Source organism: Cherax quadricarinatus, chromosome 63 (assembly GCF_038502225.1).
Source record: "Cherax quadricarinatus isolate ZL_2023a chromosome 63, ASM3850222v1, whole genome shotgun sequence".
NCBI classification, from domain to species: Eukaryota; Metazoa; Arthropoda; class Malacostraca; order Decapoda; family Parastacidae; genus Cherax; species Cherax quadricarinatus.
In genome coordinates, this window is record NC_091354.1 from 3,183,407 (window position 1) to 3,204,997 (window position 21,591).

Consider the following 21,591-nt stretch of genomic DNA (forward strand, 5'->3'; position numbering starts at 1 on the left):
GTTGACATGATAACATTACACAATTGCTGCAGATATGTCAGCTGCACATTCGTGTTGCAAATTTCCCATTTCATCATATCCCACAAGTGCTCTATTAGACCAAGATCTGGTGACTGGAGGCCACTGGAGTACACTTAACTCACTGTCATGTTCGTGGAACTAGCTTGAGATATGTGCTTTGTGACATGGTGCATTTACCAGTCGGGAAGAAGCTATTGGAAGATGGTAGACTGTAGCCATAAAGGGATGCACATGGTCAACAATAATACTCAGGAAGGCTGTGGCACTTAAATGAAGCTCAACTGGTATTATAGGGCCTAATGTGGGCCAGAAAAACATTTTCCACGCCTTTACACTACCACCACCAGCCTGAACCGTTGACGCAAGGCAGGATGGATCCATGTTGTTTATGCCAAATTCTGATACTACCAAACACATGGTGCAGCAGAAATTGAGATTCCTCACACCAGGGAAAGTTTTTCCAATCTTCAACTGTCCAGTTTTGGTGAGTCTGTGCTCAGTGTAGGCTCAGTCTCCTGTTCTTAGCTGACAGAGGTGGAACCTGGTGAGGTCTGCTGCTGTAGACCATCCACTTCAAGGTTTGACATGTTAGGCATTCAGAGATGATCTGCATACCACTGATGTAACAGGTGGTTATTTGAGAGTTACTGTTTCTTTCCTGTCAGCTCAGGCCAGACTGGCCATTCTCCTCTGATCCCTCTCATTATGGCACTTTCACCCACAGAACTGATGTTCACTGGATGTTTCATGTTTTTCACATTATTCTCTGTAAACTCTAGAGACTGTTGTACATGAAAATCTCAGATCAGCAGTTTCTGAGATACTTGAACTACCCCATCTGGAATCAACAATCATTTCATGGTCAAAATCACTTAGATCACATTTCTTCCCCATTTTGATGTTTGGGCTGAACAACTGAACCCCTTGACCATGTCTACATGCTTTCAGGTATTGAGGTGCTACCACATGATTGCCTGATTAGGTTTTTGCATTAATGAGGAGGTGTACATGCATACCAAATAAAAGTGGCCACCGAGTGTATATACAGTGAAACCCTGGATTTCGTCCAGTGCAGATATCGTACAATTCAGATTTCGACCACTTTTTTGGGTGAAATTTTACCCTGGGTTTCGTACTTCCACTTGGAAATCATATGTATCAGATGCACCCGCCCACCCGGGACGTGCCGCCACATGTATGTGACTCAGTCTGCCTCTGTCATTTTTTCAGTGAGCAATACTCTGTGCATTCATCTGAAGCATTGGTGGTAGAGGATGGTAGTGATGGTGGTAGAGGGTGGTAGTGATGGTAGAAGAGGGTGGTAGTGATGGTGGTAGTGAGGGTGGGAGAGGGTGGTTGTGATGGTGGGAGAGGGTGGTTGTGATGGTGGTAGAGGGTGGCTGTGGGTGTGATGGTGTTAGAGAATGGTAGCGATGGTGGTAGAGGGTGGTAGCGATGGTGGTAGAGGGTGGTAGTGATGGTGGTAGAGGGTGGTAGTGATGGTGGTAGAGGGTGGTAGTGATGGTGGTAGAGGGTGGCAGTGATGGCAAACAATCGAAGATGCTGAGAAGTTGTTGGTGGGGTGGATCAATGAAAAACAATTAGCGGGAGATAGTGCTAAGGAGGTAATAATTTGCGAAAAGGCAAGGCAGTTGCATGCAGATCTCGTAAAGAATATGCCAACAAGAGTCTTCAATAAAGGTAAAAGTTATTTAAATGTTCATTTATCCATTAAAATTAGTGCTTTACATTTATTTCTCATTGTTTTCTGTATGTAAAACTATGGTTATTTTATATAAAATGTACTTCATTGCTAATATTTTTGGGTGTCTGGAATGGATTAATTGGATTTACACTATTTCTTATGAGTAATATTACTTCAGTTTTTGTCCATTTCAGATTTCGACTGACCTTCTGGAACGGATTAAGGACGAAAACTGGGGTTCCACTGCACTTTATAGATTTTCTTTTACTGTTATTGTGCAAGAATAAAGATGAAAAAGACCTTGAAACACTCAATTGAAGCAAACCAAAGTAACAAACAGACTGTCCCAGATGTAAACTCAATATCGGGTACTGTATATAGTAAAAGTAAACCATACATTAGTACATCTGCACAAAAAAAGTTGCACCAAGTCAGAGACCAATAAACAGGAAATTTACTAATTATCCTCTTACCTGTCTTGTAGCATCTGCACGAAGCAGAAGAGTCTTAGCTTGAGCATCAAACAGGAAAGGATACTCACAAAAGGAAACAGGACTCTGAAAACAAAATTATTTAATACAGCAATTTATTCTTTTATTTATTAGGGTGATTCAACAATCATTATACAAATGAAGGCAATGCTTATTTAAATGCTTTTATGCAGTACAACTGACCAGTGATTAACAATACAAAATTGTACTGTCAACTTTAACAGTAATAATTATTAGGATTAGGAATGCTATAGAGGGATACAGCTGGATTGTTGAAAGCAAAGAAATAAATAAATATAGCTGTGACAAAGTCCAGTGTGTGAAAGTTGATTGAAATCTGGATAAGCAATTTGCATTAAATACCCTGTTTGACATTTGTATTTGATCTTCATAAATTTACATCAAGTCAACTTAACTGAACTGTCATATCCGAGTACCTCTGCAAAGACAGTGATTATGTGTGAATGATGGCAAAAGTGTCAAATGATGGTGATAATGTTTCTTTTTTTGGGTCATACTGCCTCAGTGGGAGACAGCTGAAATTGAAAAAAATTACATCAAACTCAGGTTTATTTAACAACATTCTTGGAAAAAAAAAAGAGGGATGCTGAGGTGGTATAGACATGTAGAGGATGAAGAGGATGATGTGTATAAATGAGTGGGAGAAGGTAGAAGGGGTTGGGGTTACCCCAGGAATGAGGCAGAAGAGACTTTGAGTTTTAGGGGATTGAGTATCCAGCAGGCTTATGTGAGTATGTCAGGAGTGAATGGAGACAAGCATTTTTTTAATGGATGTGGCATTAGAGTGTGAGCAAGGCAACCTTTCTAAAGGGATTCAGGGAAACAGTTAGCAAGACTCGAGTCCTAGAGGTGGGGGAAAAGGCAGTCCCTGCACTCTGAAAGATAGGTAGGGAGGTAATATAAATTGTGATGTCAGCACACTTCTGGCACAACAGCAACCGAATGAATGATGAAAGAGTTTCTTTGGATAACACTGCCTTGGCACACGACAGCCATTTAGAATTTTTTTTTTTTTTTTTAACAAGTCGGCCATCTCCCACCAAAGCAGGGTGACCCAAAAAGAAAAAAAAATCCCCAAAAAGAAAATACTTTCATCATCATTCAACACTTTCACCTCACTCACACATAATCATTGTTTTTGCAGAGGTGCTCAGAATACAACAATTTAGAAGCATATACGTATAAAGATACACAATATGTATATCCCTCCAAACTGCCAATATCCCAAACCCCTCCTTTAAAGTGCAGGCATTGTGCTTCCCATTTCCAGGACTCAAGTCCGACTATATATATATAAAAAAAAAAAAAACGGATTCCCTGAATCCCTTCACTAAATATTACCCTGCTCACACTCCAACAGCTCGTCAGGTCCCAAATACCATTCATCTCCATTCACTCCTATCTAACATGCTCATGCACGCTTGCTGGAAGTCCAAGCCCTTCGCCCAAAAAACCTCCTTTACCCCCCCTCCAACCTTTTCTACGACGACCCCTACCCCACCTTCCTTCCCCTACAGATTTATATGCTCTCCATGTCATTCTACTTTGATCCATTCTCTCTAAATGACCAAACCACCAACAATACCTCTTCAGCTCTCTGACTAATACTCCATCTCCTCGGTGCAGCATTTACAACCCAAGCTTCACACCCATATAAGAGTGTTGGTACCACTATACTTTCATACATTCCCTTCTTTGCCTCCATAGATAACATTTTTTTTCTCCACATATACCTCAACGCACCACTCACTTTTCTTTCCTTCATCAATTCTATGATTAACCTCATCCTTCATAAAACCATCCACTGACACATCAACTCCCAAATATCTGAAAACATTCACTTCTTTCACACTCCTCCTCTCCAATTTGTTAACCAATTTTTCTTTATTTAAATCATTTGATACCCTCATCACCTTACTCTTTTCTATGTTCACTTTCAACTTTCTACCTTTACACACTCTAGCAAACTCGTCCACTAACCTTTGCAATTTTTCTTTAAGAATCTCCCATAAGCACAATATCATCAGCAAAAAGCAACCGTGTTAATTCCCATTCTGTATTTGATTCCCCATAATTTAATCCCACCCCTCTCCTGAACACCCTAGCATTTACTTCTTTTACAACCCCATCTATAAATATATTAAACAACCATGGTGACATTACACATCCCTGTCTAAGACCTACTTTTACCAGAAAGTAATCTCCTCCTCTTCTACACACCCTAACCTGAGCCTCACTATCCTCATAAAAACTCTTTACAGCATTTAGTAACTTACCACCTATTCCATATACTAGCAACATCTGCCACATTGTTCCCCTATCCACTCTATCATATGCCTTTTCTAAATCTATAAATGCAATGAAAACTTCCCTACCCTTATCTAAATACTGTTCACATATATGCTTCAATGTAAACACTTGGTCTACACATCCCCTACCCACTCTAAAACCTCCTTGCTCATCCGCAATCCTACATTCTGTTTAACCTTTTCCTGGTATACTCAGTAAACTAATTCTTCTATAATTTTTACAATCTCTTTTGTCTCCCTTCCCTTTATATAAAGGAACTATTAATACTCTCTGCCAATCCCTAGGTACCTTCTCCTCTTTCATACATTTATTAAACAAAAATACCAACCACTAACAATAAATACCCCCCTGCTTTTAACATTTGTCATGATCCCATCAGTTCCAGCTGCTTTACCCCCTTTCATTCTACGTAATGCCTCACGCACCTCCCCCACACTCACATCCTGCTCTTCTTCACTCCTAAAAGATAGTACACCTCCCTGGCCAATGCATGAAATTACCGCCTCCCTTTCTTCGTCAACATTTAACCCCTTCAGGGTCCAAGGCCAAAATCTAAAGTGGTGCCCCAGTGTCCAAGAATTTAAAAAAAAAAAAAAAAAAAATTATTTTTTCTTATGAAATGGTAGAGAATCTTTTTGTGAAGGTAATAAAACAAAAAGTATGAAATTTGATAGAAAATTGACGAAATTATGCTCTCGCAAATTTTGATGTGTCAGCGATATTTACGAATCGGCGATTTTGCCGAATTTGACTCCCATTTTATGCCAATTACATTATTCCAGTCGACCAAATTCTTAGCTATTTCACTAGTATTACTTCCATTCTATCGATTGAGCACAAGAAATCCCCAAGTCAACTGTTTCAACTACAAAATGAAGTGATCGGAAATTGGTAATTTGGCCAATTTAACACAAAGTTCAAAATATTCCAATTTCAAAATAGGGTCCAGAATAAACAATGTAGCTATTCCTGGCACTAAACTAACATTTCCTCTGTTCATTAGTTACATTTTGAGGCTTTACAAATAAATTCCATTTTGATTTTTTATTCACATAATGAATTTTTTCACACCAAAAAATAGAAGATTTACTGTTATGCAATATTGTAATAATTGCATAAATATCATCACCACATTTGTGAATGTATATTAGACCCACCAGCTGGCGTGTATTAGACGTGTGAGGTCGTTTGTTTACTCTTGAACATCGGCAAAAATTTAACATTTCCGCTACTTTGAGCTCAGTTTCAAGCCATTTCCAGTGCTAAAACCAATCAAAATCATCTCTATTCCTGTAATATGTCTTCCATTCTATCAAATGAGACCAAGAAATCGCAAATACAACTATAAAAAACATACGAAAAAACACTGCAAAGTCGCTGTTTTAATTGAAAATCATGGTCTCAGTTTTTTTCTCTCATTATACACAGTGTGCTGCAGGATTTGTTTTATGTGGTGCACACATACCACATAGATGTATTCTCTCATATCTAGGCCCAAATGTACCACTCACAGTTTATCAGAGGGAGCTGAGCTCATGACGTAGATCTACGGTTTGGACCCTGAACGTAAAGCCGTAGATCTACGGGACGGACCCTGAAAGGGTTAAAAGTTCCTCAAAATATTCCCGCCATCTACCCAATACCTCCATCTTCCCATCTACTAACTCCCCTACTCTGTTTTTAACTGACAAATCCATTCATTCCCTAGGCTTTCTTAACTTATTTAACTCACTCCAAAATTTTTTCTTATTCCCATTAAAATTTCTTGCACTCTCTCACCACTCTCTTTACCTTTCTTTTACTCTCCATATACTCTACTCTTCTTATAACACTTCTGCTTTGTAAAAACCTCACATACGCTAACTTTTTCTCTTTTATCACACCCTTTACTTCATCATTCCACCAATCACTCCTCTTTCCTCCTGCCCCCACCCTCCTATAACCACAAACTTCTGCCCCACATTCTAATACTGCATTTTTAAAACTATTCCAACCCTCTTCAACCCCTCTAATAATCATACTTGCACTAGCCCACCTCTCTGCCAATAGTTGCCTATATATTATATATTATTATATATTATATATTATATTAATTATTATAATAGAGAAGATACATTACCATAGCAATGGAAAATTTTATATATTACCATAGCAACAGATAATTCTCTCCACTGACAACTTAATATAAATTAAAAATTTATTATTTAAAACATAAGAGCTGGGTACTGTATACTAATGGCAAAATTTTAATGTACAGTAAAGTATATGGAAAACTGATAGCGGAGATTTTAAAAAATACTAAACTACACTTACATCTGGTCTTATAGGTCTGATTTTGCTGCTAATCCAATTAAAATAATCTGATCTAATATCAATTTTTTCACCAATTTCAGGAATGTAGAATTCTTCATAATTTATTCTGGCTGCTTTAGCACCATCCTTAAAGTTTTCAGCATGAAGGAAAGATAACATCTTCAAGGATGACACTAGTGCACGTCTGTCAATCTGTGAAGATTGGTAAAAATACAGTGAAACTATTTAAATTACACTATTTATAGTATGGTGTATGCACTTACAATAAACAGATGTAACAGAAAAAAAAGGCCAGATATTTAATATGTATATTCAACAGTCAAGAAATATGAATTGTACAAGATGTCACATTCCCAAGCTTCTACTATACTAGCCTTCCATTAAGAATTTTTAATCACATAAAAATAGAAGATTTACTCTTTCTAGGAGAAAAAAATATAACCAGGAATGACTGATCATGGTTTACAACATCCCAATGATTGAATCAGACTTATTAAAAACCCATAAAACAGACTTGGGAGGTTTAGGCACGCCTTACCCATTCTCAGAAATATTGGCAAAATTGAATATTTCCACTACATGAGCCCAATTTCAAGCTACTTCTGATACTGAAATTAATCTTCTCTATTTCAGACCCTCCCCTTGTGCTTCCTTTCACTAAACATACACAGAAGAAAAAAAAAGAGCATACCATACATCTTTGTATATACACACCTCAGAAGATTGTTTAGCATTGTTTAATATCTGAACAATAACAACCTTGTAGATAGTGATGAGTCGGATTGCAAAGTCTCTTGGCAAAACTTTCAGCCACATCTCTGCAAAGAAATAATCCTATATATGGTGCGTTGAGGTATATGTGGAGTCAAAAAACGTTATCTATGGAGGCAAAGAAGGGAATGTATGAAAGTATAGTAGTACCAGCACTCTTATATGGATGTGAAGCTTGGATGGTAAATGCAGCAGCGAGGAGACGGTTGGAGGCAGTGGAGATGACCTGTCTAAGGGCAATGTGTGGTGTAAATATTATGCAGAAAATTCGGAGTGTGGAAATTAGGAGAAGGTGTGGAGTTAATAAAAGCATTAGTCAGAGGGCAGAAGAGGGGTTGTTGAGGTGGTTTGGTCATTTAAAGAGAATGGATCAAAGTAGAATGACATGGAAAGCATATAAATCTATAGGGGAAGGAAGGAGGGGTAGGGGTCGTCCTCGAAAGGGTTGGAAAGAGGGGGTAAAGGAGGTTTTGTGGGCGAGGGGCTTGGACTTCCAGCAAGCGTGCATGAGCATGTTAGATAGGAGTGAATGGAGACGAATGATACTTGGGACCTGACGATCTGTTGGAGTGTGAGCAGGGTAATATTTAATGAAGGGATTCAGGGAAACCGGTTATTTTCATATAGTCGGACTTGAGTCCTGGAAATGGGAAGTACAATGCCTGCACTTCAAAGGAGGGGTTTGGGATATTGGCAGTTTGGAGGGATATGTTGTGTATCTTTATACGTACAGGAGGGCCCCACTTATACGGCAGGTTAGGTTCCAGGCTACCGCCGTAAAGCGGAAATTGCCGTAAAGTGGAACACCCTTTTTTTCCACTTATAAATGCATACAAACACTAGATAACAAGTTTACACTAACATATATTAAGTTAGCAATAGAACCAGGCATCAAAAAAACAATAAAAAGGTACAATACACACATAGTGCACTCATTACTTACCTTAAAATATTTATAGTCTTAATCTAGGGAGAGACAAGTAGTATTTATTGTAAGAAATCAAGTGTGGTATGTATGGTAGTCAGCCAGGCTACCATACCAGGCCACCCCACCCACACATACTATTCTATGATATTTAAGCATCCCAGAGCGATAAAATGTATATACAGTTCACTCATTACTTACCTTAAAATATTTGTAGTCTTAATGTAGGGTCAGGAGTAAGTAAATGAGATAAAACGAATAAATGAGAGAGAGAAAGAATGAGTACATGAGAGGTAACAGGCGCAGAGTTATGTAAACAAACCAGGCTCCCACATCTTATATTTATGTTTATTTATTCTATTGTGGGGTGTATTTATCATCTTTTTATGTTATGTATCGTGTTTATTATATAATTTTGAAAAAAATATCATGGCTGGATTAATGAAAATGTGTATATTACCGCAATATACGACATTTAATGAGACTCGGTGAATATTGTTATTATCACCACTTGTGCAAGTCGTCTGCTACCACATCTCACATTTATGTTTATTTATTCTACTGTGGGGTGTATTTATCTTATTTATATGTTATGCATCGTGTTTATTATATAATTTTGAAAAAAATATCATGGATGGATTAATGAAAATGTGTATATTACCGTAATATACGACATTTAATGAGACTCGGCGAGTATTGTTATTATCACCACTTGTGCAAGTCGTCTGCTCACATCTCACATTTGTTTATTTATTCTACTGTGGGGTGTATATGCTATCATGGATGGATTAATGAAAATGTGTAATTACCGTAATATACGACATTTAATGAGACTCTGGCGTCACTTGTGGAAGTCGTCTGCTCACATCTCACATTTATGTTTATTTATTCTACTGTGGGGTGTATTTATCTTATTTATATGTTATGCATCGTGAGCACCGTAATATCTGCGGTGAGTATTGTTATTATGGCGTCACTTGTGGAAGTCGTCTGCTCACATCTCACATTTATGTTTATTTATTCTACTGTGGGGTGTATTTATCTTATTTAAATGCATCGTGTTTATTATATAATTTTGAAAAAAATATCAGTAATATGACATAATGTGTGAGTGTGGTGAAAGTGTTGAATGATGATGAAAGTATTTTCTTTTTTGGGTCACCCTGCCTCGGTGGGAGACGGCCGACTTGTTGAAAAAAAAAAAAATATAGAAAGACTGGAACAAAATATGTGTATATTATATAAAGGATGAATGGAAGGATGAAGGGTTGACAAGAATGTATAGTATGTATCAAGTACCCAGCATTATAACTGGGGACAGCTGTTGTGAAATTCCTATTTCACATTTTTTTTATGTATGCATTGCACTAAGTTTTTATTTCCCTTTCTCCCCCCAAAATTACAAAATTTGATGACATATTTTGCACTTGTGGCAATAGTTAATGCTATACGTGGCTCCACACATTTCTCCACTGTTACCAGATCTCAGCCTTAGGCAGGATCCCACATCTTACTCCTGTCAGGGAATCAGAGCTACTATCTCTAATCCCCTGCCCGCACCTCAAAAAGTATCGCCTTGTGTATTACAATATTTTAAATAAATACTTATTTAACTAACAATTAGTGGGATATAGCCAGTTTGTTGAAAGAAGAAGAGCTAAAAATGATAAATACTGTAACAAAGCCAGCTACCAGTTTCAAATTAATCAGATTTGAAATTGGGTCACTATCCGTTATGGCCATATTCACCCACAACTTTTACAATGAAACTGCTCGAAGCTTCTTGCACTAACATAAATAAAATACATTTACAAGTGAATAATACACACTATACAATAAAAAAAAAGTCACGGGAATATTGAAACTTAATATACTGATCAAAAACTAGCTGATCCAATGACTAACTGGATCAACAGCTAATATCTCTGCAACAAAGGCAAATTAATTCTTCCCATTCGTAGTTGTATGACCTATTTTTAACATTTACTATACTTACTAAAGATAGCAGCCATTTCTTTTTGCAAGCCTAGAAGAGCCTCTGCATATGGCAACTGCAACTTTGCTATATATCGTGAATCTACGAAGTCCTTAAAGAGAGGAAGAAGAATGAAACAACGGAGACTCTCTCTGCTTATTGGGTGATGAGGCAGATCCTTCACTATATTCTGCACACTGTTTTGTATCTGAAAATTGAATAGTAAACATTACTGATAGTGAATACTGACTACTCACATATTTAAGCCATTTCTTAACAGATGGAACTGGTTCACCAAACTGCACAGAATTTCAAGAAATTATTTTTCACCTGACCAGTAAGATCTAAGCTTCCCTCTCTCAATACATTTCAATGCCTTTTTGCTCTCAATGTTCCAGCAAGTGCCATTTGTTGCAAGAAATCTGTGTTATACAATTCAATCAGTATCTACTGCATACCCTATTTTCTGGCATACAAGGTGCACTTTTTTTTTTTTGACAAAAAGTCTTTGAAAAAACAGCCTGCACCTTATATGCTCAATGACAGGCTTTGGGTTATGCTTTAGCAGTTGTTAACTGTAATTGTTTTACATGATGGTAGGATTGCTGATGTCTTTTGTCTGTCTCATAAATATGCAAGATTACAGGTATGTCTTGCTACTTCTACTTACACTTAGGTCACACTACACATACATGTACACATTTATTTATACACACTCATCTGACTTTTCTTTGATTTTATCTTAATAGTTCTTGGTCTTATTACTTTTCCTTTTATATCTATGGTGAAGTGGAATAAGAATCTTTCCTCCGTAAGCCATGCGTGTTGTAAAAGTCAACTAAAATGCCGGGAACAATGGGCTAGTAACCCCTTTTCCTGTAAAGATTACTAAAAAGAATAAGAAGAAAATTGTCAAAGTGGGAAGTCTGAATGTGCGTGGATGTTGTGCAAATGATAAGAAAGAGATGATTGTGGATGTTATGAATGAGAAGAAGCTGGATGTCCTGGCTTTAAGTGAAACAAAGCTGAAGGGGGGTGGGAGAGTTTCAATGGAGAGGAATAAATGGGATTAGGTCAGGGGTTTCAAATAGAGTTAGAGCTAAAGAAGGAGTAGCAATAATGTTGAAGGATAAGCTATGGCAGGAAAAGAGGGACTATAAATGTATTAATTCAAGGATTATGTGGAGTAAAATAAAGATTGGATGTGAAAAGTGGGTTATAATAAGCGTGTATGCACCTGGAGAAGGGAGAAGTGTAGAGGAGAGAGAGAGATTTTGGGAAATGTTGAGTGAATGCGTGGGGAGTTTTGAATCAAGTGTGAGAGTAATGGTGGTTGGGGGTTTCTATGCTAAAGTGGGTAAAAATGTTATGGAGGGAGTAGTAGGTAAATTTGGGGTGCCAGGGGTAAATGTAAATGGGGAGCCTTTAATTGAGCTATGTGTAGAAAGAGACTTGGTAATAAGTAATACATATTTTATGAAAAAGAGGATAAATAAATATACAAGGTATGATGTAGCATGTAATGAAAGTAGTTTATTAGATTATGTATTGGTGGATAAAAGGTTGATGGGTAGGCTCCAGGATGTACATGTTTATAGAGGGGCAACTGATATATCGGATCATTATTTAGTTGTAGCTACAGTTAGAGTAAGAGGTAGATGGGAAAAGAGGAAGGTGGCAACAACAAGTAAGAGGGAGGTGAAAGTGTATAAACAAAGGGAGGAGGAAGTTCGGGTGAGATATAAGCGACTATTGGCAGAAAGGTGGGCTAGTGCAAAGATGAGTAGTGGGGGGGGGGGTTGAAGAGGGTTGGAATAGTTTTAAAAATGCAGTATTAGAATGTGGGGCAGAAGTTTGTGGTTATAGGAGGGTGGGGGCAGGAGGAAAGAGGAGTGATTGGTGGAATGATGAAGTAAAGGGTGTGATAAAAGAGAAAAAGGTAGCTTATGAGAGGTTTTTACAAAGCAGAAGTGTTATAAGAAGAGCAGAGTATATGGAGAGTAAAAGAAAGGTGAAGAGAGTGGTGAGAGAGTGCAAAAGGAGAGCAGATGATAGAGTGGGAGAGGCACTGTCAAGAAATTTTAATGAAAATAAGAAAAATTTTTGGAGTGAGTTAAACAAGTTAAGAAAGCCTAGGGAAAGTATGGATTTGTCAGTTAAAAACAGAGTAGGGGAGTTAGTAGATGGAGAGATGGACGTATTAGGTAGATGGTGAGAATATTTTGAGGAACTTTTTGAAAGTGAACATAGAAAAGAGTAAGGTGATGAGGGTATCAAATGATTTAGATAAAGAAAAATTGGATATCAAATTGGGGAGGAGGAGTATGGAAGAAGTGAATGTTTTCAGATACTTGGGAGTTGACGTGTCGGCGGATGGATTTATGAAGGATGAGGTTAATCATAGAATTGATGAGGGAAAAAAGGTGAGTGGTGCGTTGAGGTATATGTTATCTATGTTATCTATGGAGGCAAAGAAGGGAATGTATGAAAGTATAGTAGTACCAACACTCTTATATGGGTGTGAAGCTTGGGTGGTAAATGCAGCAGCGAGGAGACGGTTGGAGGCAGTGGAGATGTCCTGTCTAAGGGCAATGTGTGGTGTAAATATTATGCAGAAAATTCGGAGTGTGGAAATTAGGAAAAGGTGTGGAGTTAATAAAAGTATTAGTCAGAGGGCAGAAGAGGGGTTGTTGAGGTGGTTTGGTCATTTAGAGAGAATGTATCAAAGCAGAATGACATGGAAAGCATATAAATCTATAGGGGAAGGAAGGCGGGGTAGGGGTCGTCCTCGAAAGGGTTGGAGAGAGGGGGTAAAGGAGGTTTTGTGGGCAAGGGGCTTGGACTTCCAGCAAGCGTGCGTGAGCGTGTTAGATAGGAGTGAATGGAGACGAATGGTACTTGGGACCTGACGATCTGTTGGAGTGTGAGCAGGGTAATATTTAGTGAAGGGATTCAGGGAAACCGGTTATTTTCATATAGTCGAACTTGAGTCCAGGAAATGGGAAGTACAATGCCTGCACTTTAAAGGAGGGGTTTGGGATATTGGCAGTTTGGAGGGATATGTTGTGTATCTTTATATGTGTATGCTTCTAAACTGTTGTATTCTGAGCACCTCTGCAAAAACAGTGATAATGTGTGAGTGTGGTGAAAGTGTTGAATGATGATGAAAGTATTTTCTTTTTGGGGATTTTCTTTCTTTTTTGGGTCACCCTGCCTCAGTGGGAGACGGCCGACTTGTTGGAAGGAAAAAAAAAAAAACTAACATCACATTACAACTACTTGGAAACATCGTCTTGTATGTTTCATACAATTGTGCACTTTGTGTGCAGGAAAACACAGTAATTCTCAGAAGCCCTACATGTAGCAAAATTAAAGTACATATACAATATTTGATAGGATGTACCTGTCAGGTCCCCTAAAACAAGACCATAAACTGCTTATCATAAAAACCTGCTATATGTATATATAATACACACCCTGCCTTGGTGGGAAACAGCAGATGTGTTAAAAAAAATATTGAAAAAACAAAATCATTAGTACCATCTTTTGTGCACAAAAAATAAGTTAATACAAAGAGCAAGGAATATGGATTTCAATGACATTACTCAAAAATATCACAAAATGTTGTACAATACTCACTACTTCCTGTATGGAAGCTCGAGGAATCCGGCCAAGTTTTCCCACGTAGTCTTCTGCCAATCTGTAATCCAACCCATGACTATGCTTCTCAGAATCCTTCATTATAAATGAAGAGTTCCAGGATGCCAAGGATCCAAATGCAGTTTCTATATACCTAAGAGTAAAATTGAAATAGTCAATAAAGAACAGTGTGTGCACACATACCCCACCCACTTAACTCCATCACTGTCTTGCCAGAGCCAAACTGACATTACAATTCAGATGCTGCTTAAAACTACAAAAATATCCTCAGACCACCTTCAGAATGCAGGCACTGTACTTCCCACCTCCAGGACTCAAGTCTGGCAAATCAATTTCCCTGAATCCCTTCTTAAATGTTACCTTGTTCACACTCCAACAGCATGTCTAGTCATAAAAACACTTGCCTCCACTCACTATGTTACATGCTCTCACACACCTGCTGAATGTCTAAGCCCCTCCCATACAAAACCTCCATTACCCACTCCTGCCAATTTTCCTCAGGCAACCCCTACCCTACCATTCCTCCATTACAGCTTTATACACCCTCCAAGTTATCCTACTTTGCTCCATCCTTTCTATATTATAATAATATTATGAACTTACCATAATTGTAGCATACTCATTTCTGAGTATGCCACAATTAAAGGGTTATATGGACATGAAGTCTTTGTCTGGCCAGATTTTTTGTCCATTTAGCTGATATTTGCTTTCTGAAGGTCCATTTTACATACACAGAAGATAAATTTGGTAAAAGGAAAAAAATTCATTCAATCATAATCCATATAAAATACAATATCAGAAAAATTCAACAATTCTTCACTTAATTTTTTTGCAAAAAATTAGAAGCATACTAGATAGGCAACAAATGGCTACATGACAAATATGAATGACATTGGTCAAAAAAAAAAAAAAAAACTACAGAAATTCTACCATAATTCTCCCATTCACCCTCTGTCCTTCACTACAAGCATCTAGAATACAGCACACAATCTGTGAATATACAGTATATCTCCCTATTACTTTCGTCTTGACTTTCCCTGGTTCTGACTGTGCTGAAACATATTTTTTTCCCCCACTGAACCATTATCTTTCCATTTATATTTATATGATAATATACACTTGGAAAATCGCAGAGGGATTAGTACCAAACTTGCACACAAAAACCACTTCCTAAGAAAGCAAAAGACTCATTTCCTCAATGAGAAGCAGGAGGACCACAACTACACTTAGAGACAACACAGTAAGTGTCAGGGGCCCAAGACTGTTCAACTGCCTCCCAGCATACATAAGGTGGATTACAAACGGACCCCTCTCTGTCTTCAAGAAGGTGCTGGAGAGTCACCTAAAGTCAGTACTCATGGTTCGTACATCAGTTTATGTTTAGCCAGCAGTAACAGCCTGGTTGATCAGACCCTGATCCATCACGAGGCCTGGTCTCAGACCAGGCCACGGGGGTGTTGACCCCTGAAACCCTCTCCAGGTAAACTTTAAATCCTATGATTGGAAACCAACTAAAGGATTTCCTTCAAAATATGCTCAGTTGACTTCCCACACCCAAATCTTGTTTTTCTCATGTCAAGTCTCACTGTCAGTAAACTAGTCAATGATATTTAAAGAAACACTGTGGGGAAAATCAGGTGATTGCATGAAAGTAAATTTATAAAAGGTAGAAATGGGGTCAACAAAAATTCACAAAGCAAATACCTAAAGTAAAGAAAGTGCAGATGCAGAGAAATATCAAATTGTAAGACATCATCTTACTTTAATTCGCCTGCTTTGCAAGCACACACAAAATCAGCACCGAGATACAGAAACCCTGATTTCCCTTCCCCTCACAATGATATTTTCAGTAGTATTTATGGCCAAGCAATCTGCAATCCTTCAATTTTTTTTCCAACAAACTGGCCATCTCCCAGCAAGGTAGAGTGACCCAAAAATGAAGAAACTTTCACCACCACTCACTCCAGCACTGTCTTGAAGAGAGGTGCGCAATACCACAGTTCAAAACTGCAAATATCTCCACCCCTCCTTTAAAGTGCAAGCACTGTACTTCCCAACTCCAGGACTCAAGTCCTGGAGATCTTTTCTTTCTTTCAACAAACTGGCCATATCCCACAGAGGCAGGGTGGCCCAAAAAGAAAAATGAAAGTTTCTCTTTTTAACTTTAGTTGTATATATAGGAGAAGGGGTTACTAGCCCCTTACTGGAGATATATTTACTAAAATGATAATAAAATAGATTTAGACAATTATTGTAAAGGGCTACTTGCGTAAATAAATCATCAGGAATCATATCTTCTTCACCAATTCCCATCATCTCGTTTATTTTTTCCTCTTCTATTATTAAAGGCAGCTGCAGTGGGTGTCTCTGGCAGTAATCATCAGCAACTCCTGATTCTTTCATTACTGCAGCCATGCTTGCATCACCACCAGCAAATATCTGTCATAAAATAAAATTGAGACAAACTAAAAAATGTAACCTGATGCTGTACTGATTAGTTCACTAAAAGTTAAGCTATTATCTTTTTATACATTGAAAGGGTTTGACATTTTGAAAACTTTTGAATTCAATCTGTATAATAACCTATTTTCCTATGGTTTTTCACTTCTGAGTAATACTGAATATTACAGTGAATATTCCTTTACAATCAAATCAGAATACTACCAACACAATTATAATTCACAAAAAACATTACATTAATGGTCTTGTTATTAAGCCACAATGAAACCTAGATTAAGTATGAAAATCGAACTCTTAATATGCTGCAGTATACTTGTATAGAATACTATCTAGGTTACCTACTTTATAGGTAACTTAATTTTCTTTGTTTTTAAACAATGTTAACATCAAAGAGGATTTACCATATGAGATGTCTGAATGAATGGGCTTTGTTATTACTTCTGGTACTATACCATTTTTTAATATGACACTATGTATATATCCCTGTTCTATCCATTACTGACTGTACACTGGGTTGTTGTACATTTGAGCCTGGGATATGAAAGACCAGTTGCCTGTGTTCCACTGCCATGAATCTGATCTGTACCATCTTTTTATTTACTTTTTATTTCTTCTCTACCAAAAAATTATTTATTATCATATACAGTACTCAGGAGAAAATCAATTCAGCATATATTATTATTATTATTATTATTATTATTATTGTTATTATTATTATTATTATTATTATTATTATTATTATTATTATTAACACACTGGCCAATTCCCACCAAGGCAGGGTGGCCCAAAAAAGAAAAACTTTCACCATCATTCACTCCATCACTGTCTTGCCAGAAGGGTGCTTTACACTACAGTTTTTAAACTGCAACATTAACACCCCTCCTTCAGCATATATGTTGAGTTTAATTTCTTTAAGATTCAATTTACCTTCTTAATGTAAACTTTTGGACTATCATCAGTGTTATCCAAAAGACTGGCCCCACTCGGTGAAAGCCATGGCCCAACCACCACCTGAGGTAAATTACGGTTGTGTGGAGTCTTTATTCCCAACTGTCCTGACATGCCTTGGCCAAATGCATACAGCTGACCCTGAAAAAAAAATCACCTTTGGTACAATTAAAATGTAAAACAGCCTATAGTTAATATGCTAATTTTTAATGTGCATATGCATGAATGGTAGCTCCATAATGCCTACCACGCTTCAAATAAAAAATCTTTTGTATATCTCTGTCTAACATGGATGAATGACACACATTCTCAATGTTCAGTCTTACCAGAAACATCACACATCATATATAGCATACCTGTACCAAGCAACAACAAATTAAGAAGTTAACATTGTCTATATAGTGGAAAATTAATCAAACCAGACTAAAAACCCTAACTAAAAATAACGTATTTCTACACATAATTAGGAACCATTGCCAGACTAGGAACCATTGCCAGACTAAGTTGCTCTTGACTCAAATACCAATTACCTCAAAGTTAAAACCCAAGCTCTTCAAACAATGGGAAAGGGTAAATATCAAGGGAATAAAGAAAGATTTAACAGTAGAATGAAAAATTGCCAGTGAAAATTTTTCTGATCTTCCAAGGAAAAGGCTGCCCCTTTTTTCTCATGGTCAAGATTAACACTGGCAAAATCTGAAGTGAAGACAGATAAAAATATTACCCTCGAGGCATACATATAGATTAATGCCATCTCCAAATTCAAAACAAAAATTCACAGGAATTTCCAAACACCAATTCTTTCAAATACAATGTCAAGAGTCAAGGTGAAGCAACACAGTACTCACCTCACCTAGTTGTACTCACCTAGTTGAAGTTGCGGGGGTCGAGTCCGAGCTCCTGGCCCCGCCTCTTCACTGATCGCTACTAGGTCACTCTCCCTGAACCGTGAGCTTTATCATACCTCTGCAGTGAGTGAGTGAGTGAGTGAGTGAGTGAGTGAGTGTGTGAGTGAGTGTGAGTGTGAGTGTGTGTGTGTGTGTGTGTGTGTGTGTGTGTGTGTGTGTGTGTGTGTGTGTGTGTGTGTGTGTGTGTGTGAGTGTGTGAGTGTGTGAGTGTGTGAGTGTGTGTGTGTGTGTGTGTGTGTGTGTGTGTGTGTGTGTGTGTGTGTGTGTGTGTGTGTGTGTGTGTGTGTGTGTGTGTGTGTGTGTGTGTGTGTGTGTGTCTGTGTGTACTCACCTAATTGTACTCACCTAACTGTGGTTGCAGGGGTCGAGACTCAGCTCCTGGCCCCGCCTCTTCACTGATCGCTACTGGGTCCTCTCTCTCTCTGCTTCCTGAGCTTTGTCATACCTCTTCTTAAAACTATGTATGGTTCCTGCCTCCACTACTTCACTTGCTAGGCTATTCCACTTGCTGACAACTCTATGACTGAAGAAATACTTCCTAACGTCCCTGTGACTCGTCTGAGTCTTCAGCTTCCAGTTGTGACCCCTTGTCCCTGTGTCCCCTCTCTGGAACATCCTATCTCTGTCCACCTTGTCTATTCCCCGCAGTATCTTGTATGTCGTTATCATGTCTCCCCTGACCCTTCTGTCCTCCAGTGTCATCAGTCCGATTTCCCTTAACCTTTCCTCGTACGACATTCCCTTGAGCTCTGGGACTAGCCTTGTTGCAAACCTTTGTACTTTCTCTAGCTTCTTGATGTGCTTGACCAGGTGTGGGTTCCAGACTGGTGCTGCATACTCCAGTATGGGCCTAACATACACAGTGTACAGTGTCTTGAACGATTCCTTATTAAGGTATCAGAACGCTATTCTCAGGTTTCCCAGGCGCCCGTATGCTGCAGCAGTTATTTGGTTGATGTGTGCCTCCGGTGATGTGCTCGGTGTTATGGTCACCCCAAGGTCTTTCTCCCTGAGTGAGGTCTGTAGTCTTTGTCCACCTAGCCTATACTCTGTCTGCGGTCTTCTTTGCCCCTCCCCAATCTTCATGACTTTGCATTTGGCTGGATTGAATTCGAGAAGCCAGTTACTGGACCACATGTCCAGCCTGTCCAGGTCTCTTTGCAGTCCTGCCTCATCCTCGTCCGATTTAATTCCTCTCATCAACTTCACGTCATCTGCGAACAGGGACACTTCAGAGTCTATTCCTTCCATCATGTCGTTCACATATATCAAAAATAGCACTGGTCCTAGAACTGACCCCTGTGGGACCCCACTCGTAACAGGCGCCCACTGTGATACCTCTTCACGTACCATGACTCGTTGCTGCCTCCCTGTCAGGTATTCCCTTATCCATTGCAGTGCCCTCCCTTTTACATGTGCCTGATCCTCCAGCTTCTGCACTAATCTCTTGTGGGAAACTGTGTCAAAGGCCTTCCTGCAGTCTAGGAAAACGCAATCTACCCACCCCTCTCTCTCGTGTCTTACTTCTGTTACCTTGTCATAAAACTCCAGGAGGTTTGTGATACAGGATTTGCCTTCCATGAACCCATGCTGGTTTTCATTTATAATCTTGTTCCTTTCCAGGTGTTCGACCACTCTCCTCCTGATAATCTTCTCCATGACTTTGCACACAATACATGTCAGAGACACAGGTCTGTAGTTTAGTGCCTCGTTTCTGCTTCCTTTCTTAAATATGGGGACTACATTAGCTGTCTTCCATTTCTCAGGTAGTTGCCCAGTTTCAAGGGATGTGTTGAAGATTGTGGTTAGAGGCACGCACAGCATCTCTGCTCCTTCTCTAAGGACCCATGGGGAGATGTTGTCCGGTCCCATCGCCTTTGAGGTGTCAAGGTCACTTAAGAGCTTCTTCACCTCCTCCTCAGTTGTTCGTATGTCATCCAACACTTGTTGGTATATTCCCTCTTGATGTTCCCTTCTGTGCTGTCTTCCCACAGCCCTTCCTGTCTCTACTGTAAAAACTTCCTTAAATCTCCTGTTCAGCTCCTCACATACCTCCTGATCATTTCTTGTGAGTTCTCCACCTTCTGTCCTTAATCTCATCACCTGGTCTTTGACTGTTGTCTTCCTCCTGATGTGGCTATACAACAGTTTCGGGTCAGTCTTGATTCTCGATGCTATGTCATTTTCATACTGTCGCTGGGCCTCCCTTCTTACCTGTGCATACTCATACCTGGCTCTGCGACTGATCTCCCTATTTTCGTGTGTTCTCTGCCTTCTGTACTTTTTCCATTCTCTATTGCACTTTGTTTTTGCCTCCTTACACCGTCGGGTAAACCAGGGGCTCGTGCTGGTCTTCCCGTTGTTACTGTTGCCCATGGGAATAAACTTTTCCACTGCCTCCTTGCATTTTGTTGTTACATATTCCATCATTTCATTTACTGGCTTTCCTGCCAGTTCTCTGTCCCACTGGACCTCCCGCAGGAAGTTCTTCAACCCTATGTAGTCCCCTCTTTTATAGTCAGGCTTTTCCCATTCAACTCCTGTTATTCTCTCCACTTGCAGCTCTACTATGTATTCAAAGCACAGAACCACGTGGTTGCTAGCTCCTAGGGGACTCTCATACTTGATGTCCTCAATGTCTGAGCTGCCCAGGGTGAACACAAGGTCCAATCTTGCTGGTTCATCCTCCCCTCTCACTCTGGTAGTGTCCTTAACATGTTGGTGCATGAGGTTTTCCAGCATCCTGGCTCTCCATGTTTCGGGACCCCCATGTGGCTCCAGGTTTTCCCAGTCGATCTCCCTGTGGTTGAAATCCCCCATAACCAGCAACTTTGCTCTGCTGGAATGAGCTCTTCTTGCCACCTCAGCAAGTGTGTCCACCATTGCTCTGTTGCTCTCTTCATATTCCTCTCTTGGCCTCCTGCAGTTCTGTGGTGGATTATACATCACTGCAATGACCACTTTGTGTTACCCAGACTGAAGTGTACCTGCTATGTAGTCTCTTTCTCCCGTCTCATCTATGCCTTCCATTTTCTCGAATTTCCATCTGTTTTTTACGAGCAGAGCAACCCCACCTCCCCCCC

General features: G+C 39.1%; 1 protein-coding gene across 7 annotated transcripts in view; it reads right to left on the reverse strand.

The window, feature by feature from the left end:
- Herc4 (HECT and RLD domain containing E3 ubiquitin ligase 4) overlaps positions 1–21,591 on the reverse strand; it is a 113,080-nt gene that overhangs the window by 54,176 nt on the left and 37,313 nt on the right. For all 7 annotated transcript variants that reach the window (XR_011393761.1, XM_070098572.1, XM_070098571.1 and 4 more), the window contains 7 exons: positions 17,580–17,741; positions 16,462–16,631; positions 14,172–14,325; positions 10,554–10,740; positions 7,576–7,679; positions 6,862–7,053; positions 2,200–2,283 (listed from right to left, as the gene is read on the reverse strand). Coding sequence is in view for 6 of the 7 variants with exons in the window: in XM_070098572.1 (XP_069954673.1) it covers positions 2,200–2,283; positions 6,862–7,053; positions 7,576–7,679; positions 10,554–10,740; positions 14,172–14,325; positions 16,462–16,631; positions 17,580–17,741 (1,053 nt within the window). In the remaining variant the exon portion in view is untranslated. The remainder of the gene's footprint in view (positions 1–2,199; positions 2,284–6,861; positions 7,054–7,575; positions 7,680–10,553; positions 10,741–14,171; positions 14,326–16,461; positions 16,632–17,579; positions 17,742–21,591) is intronic.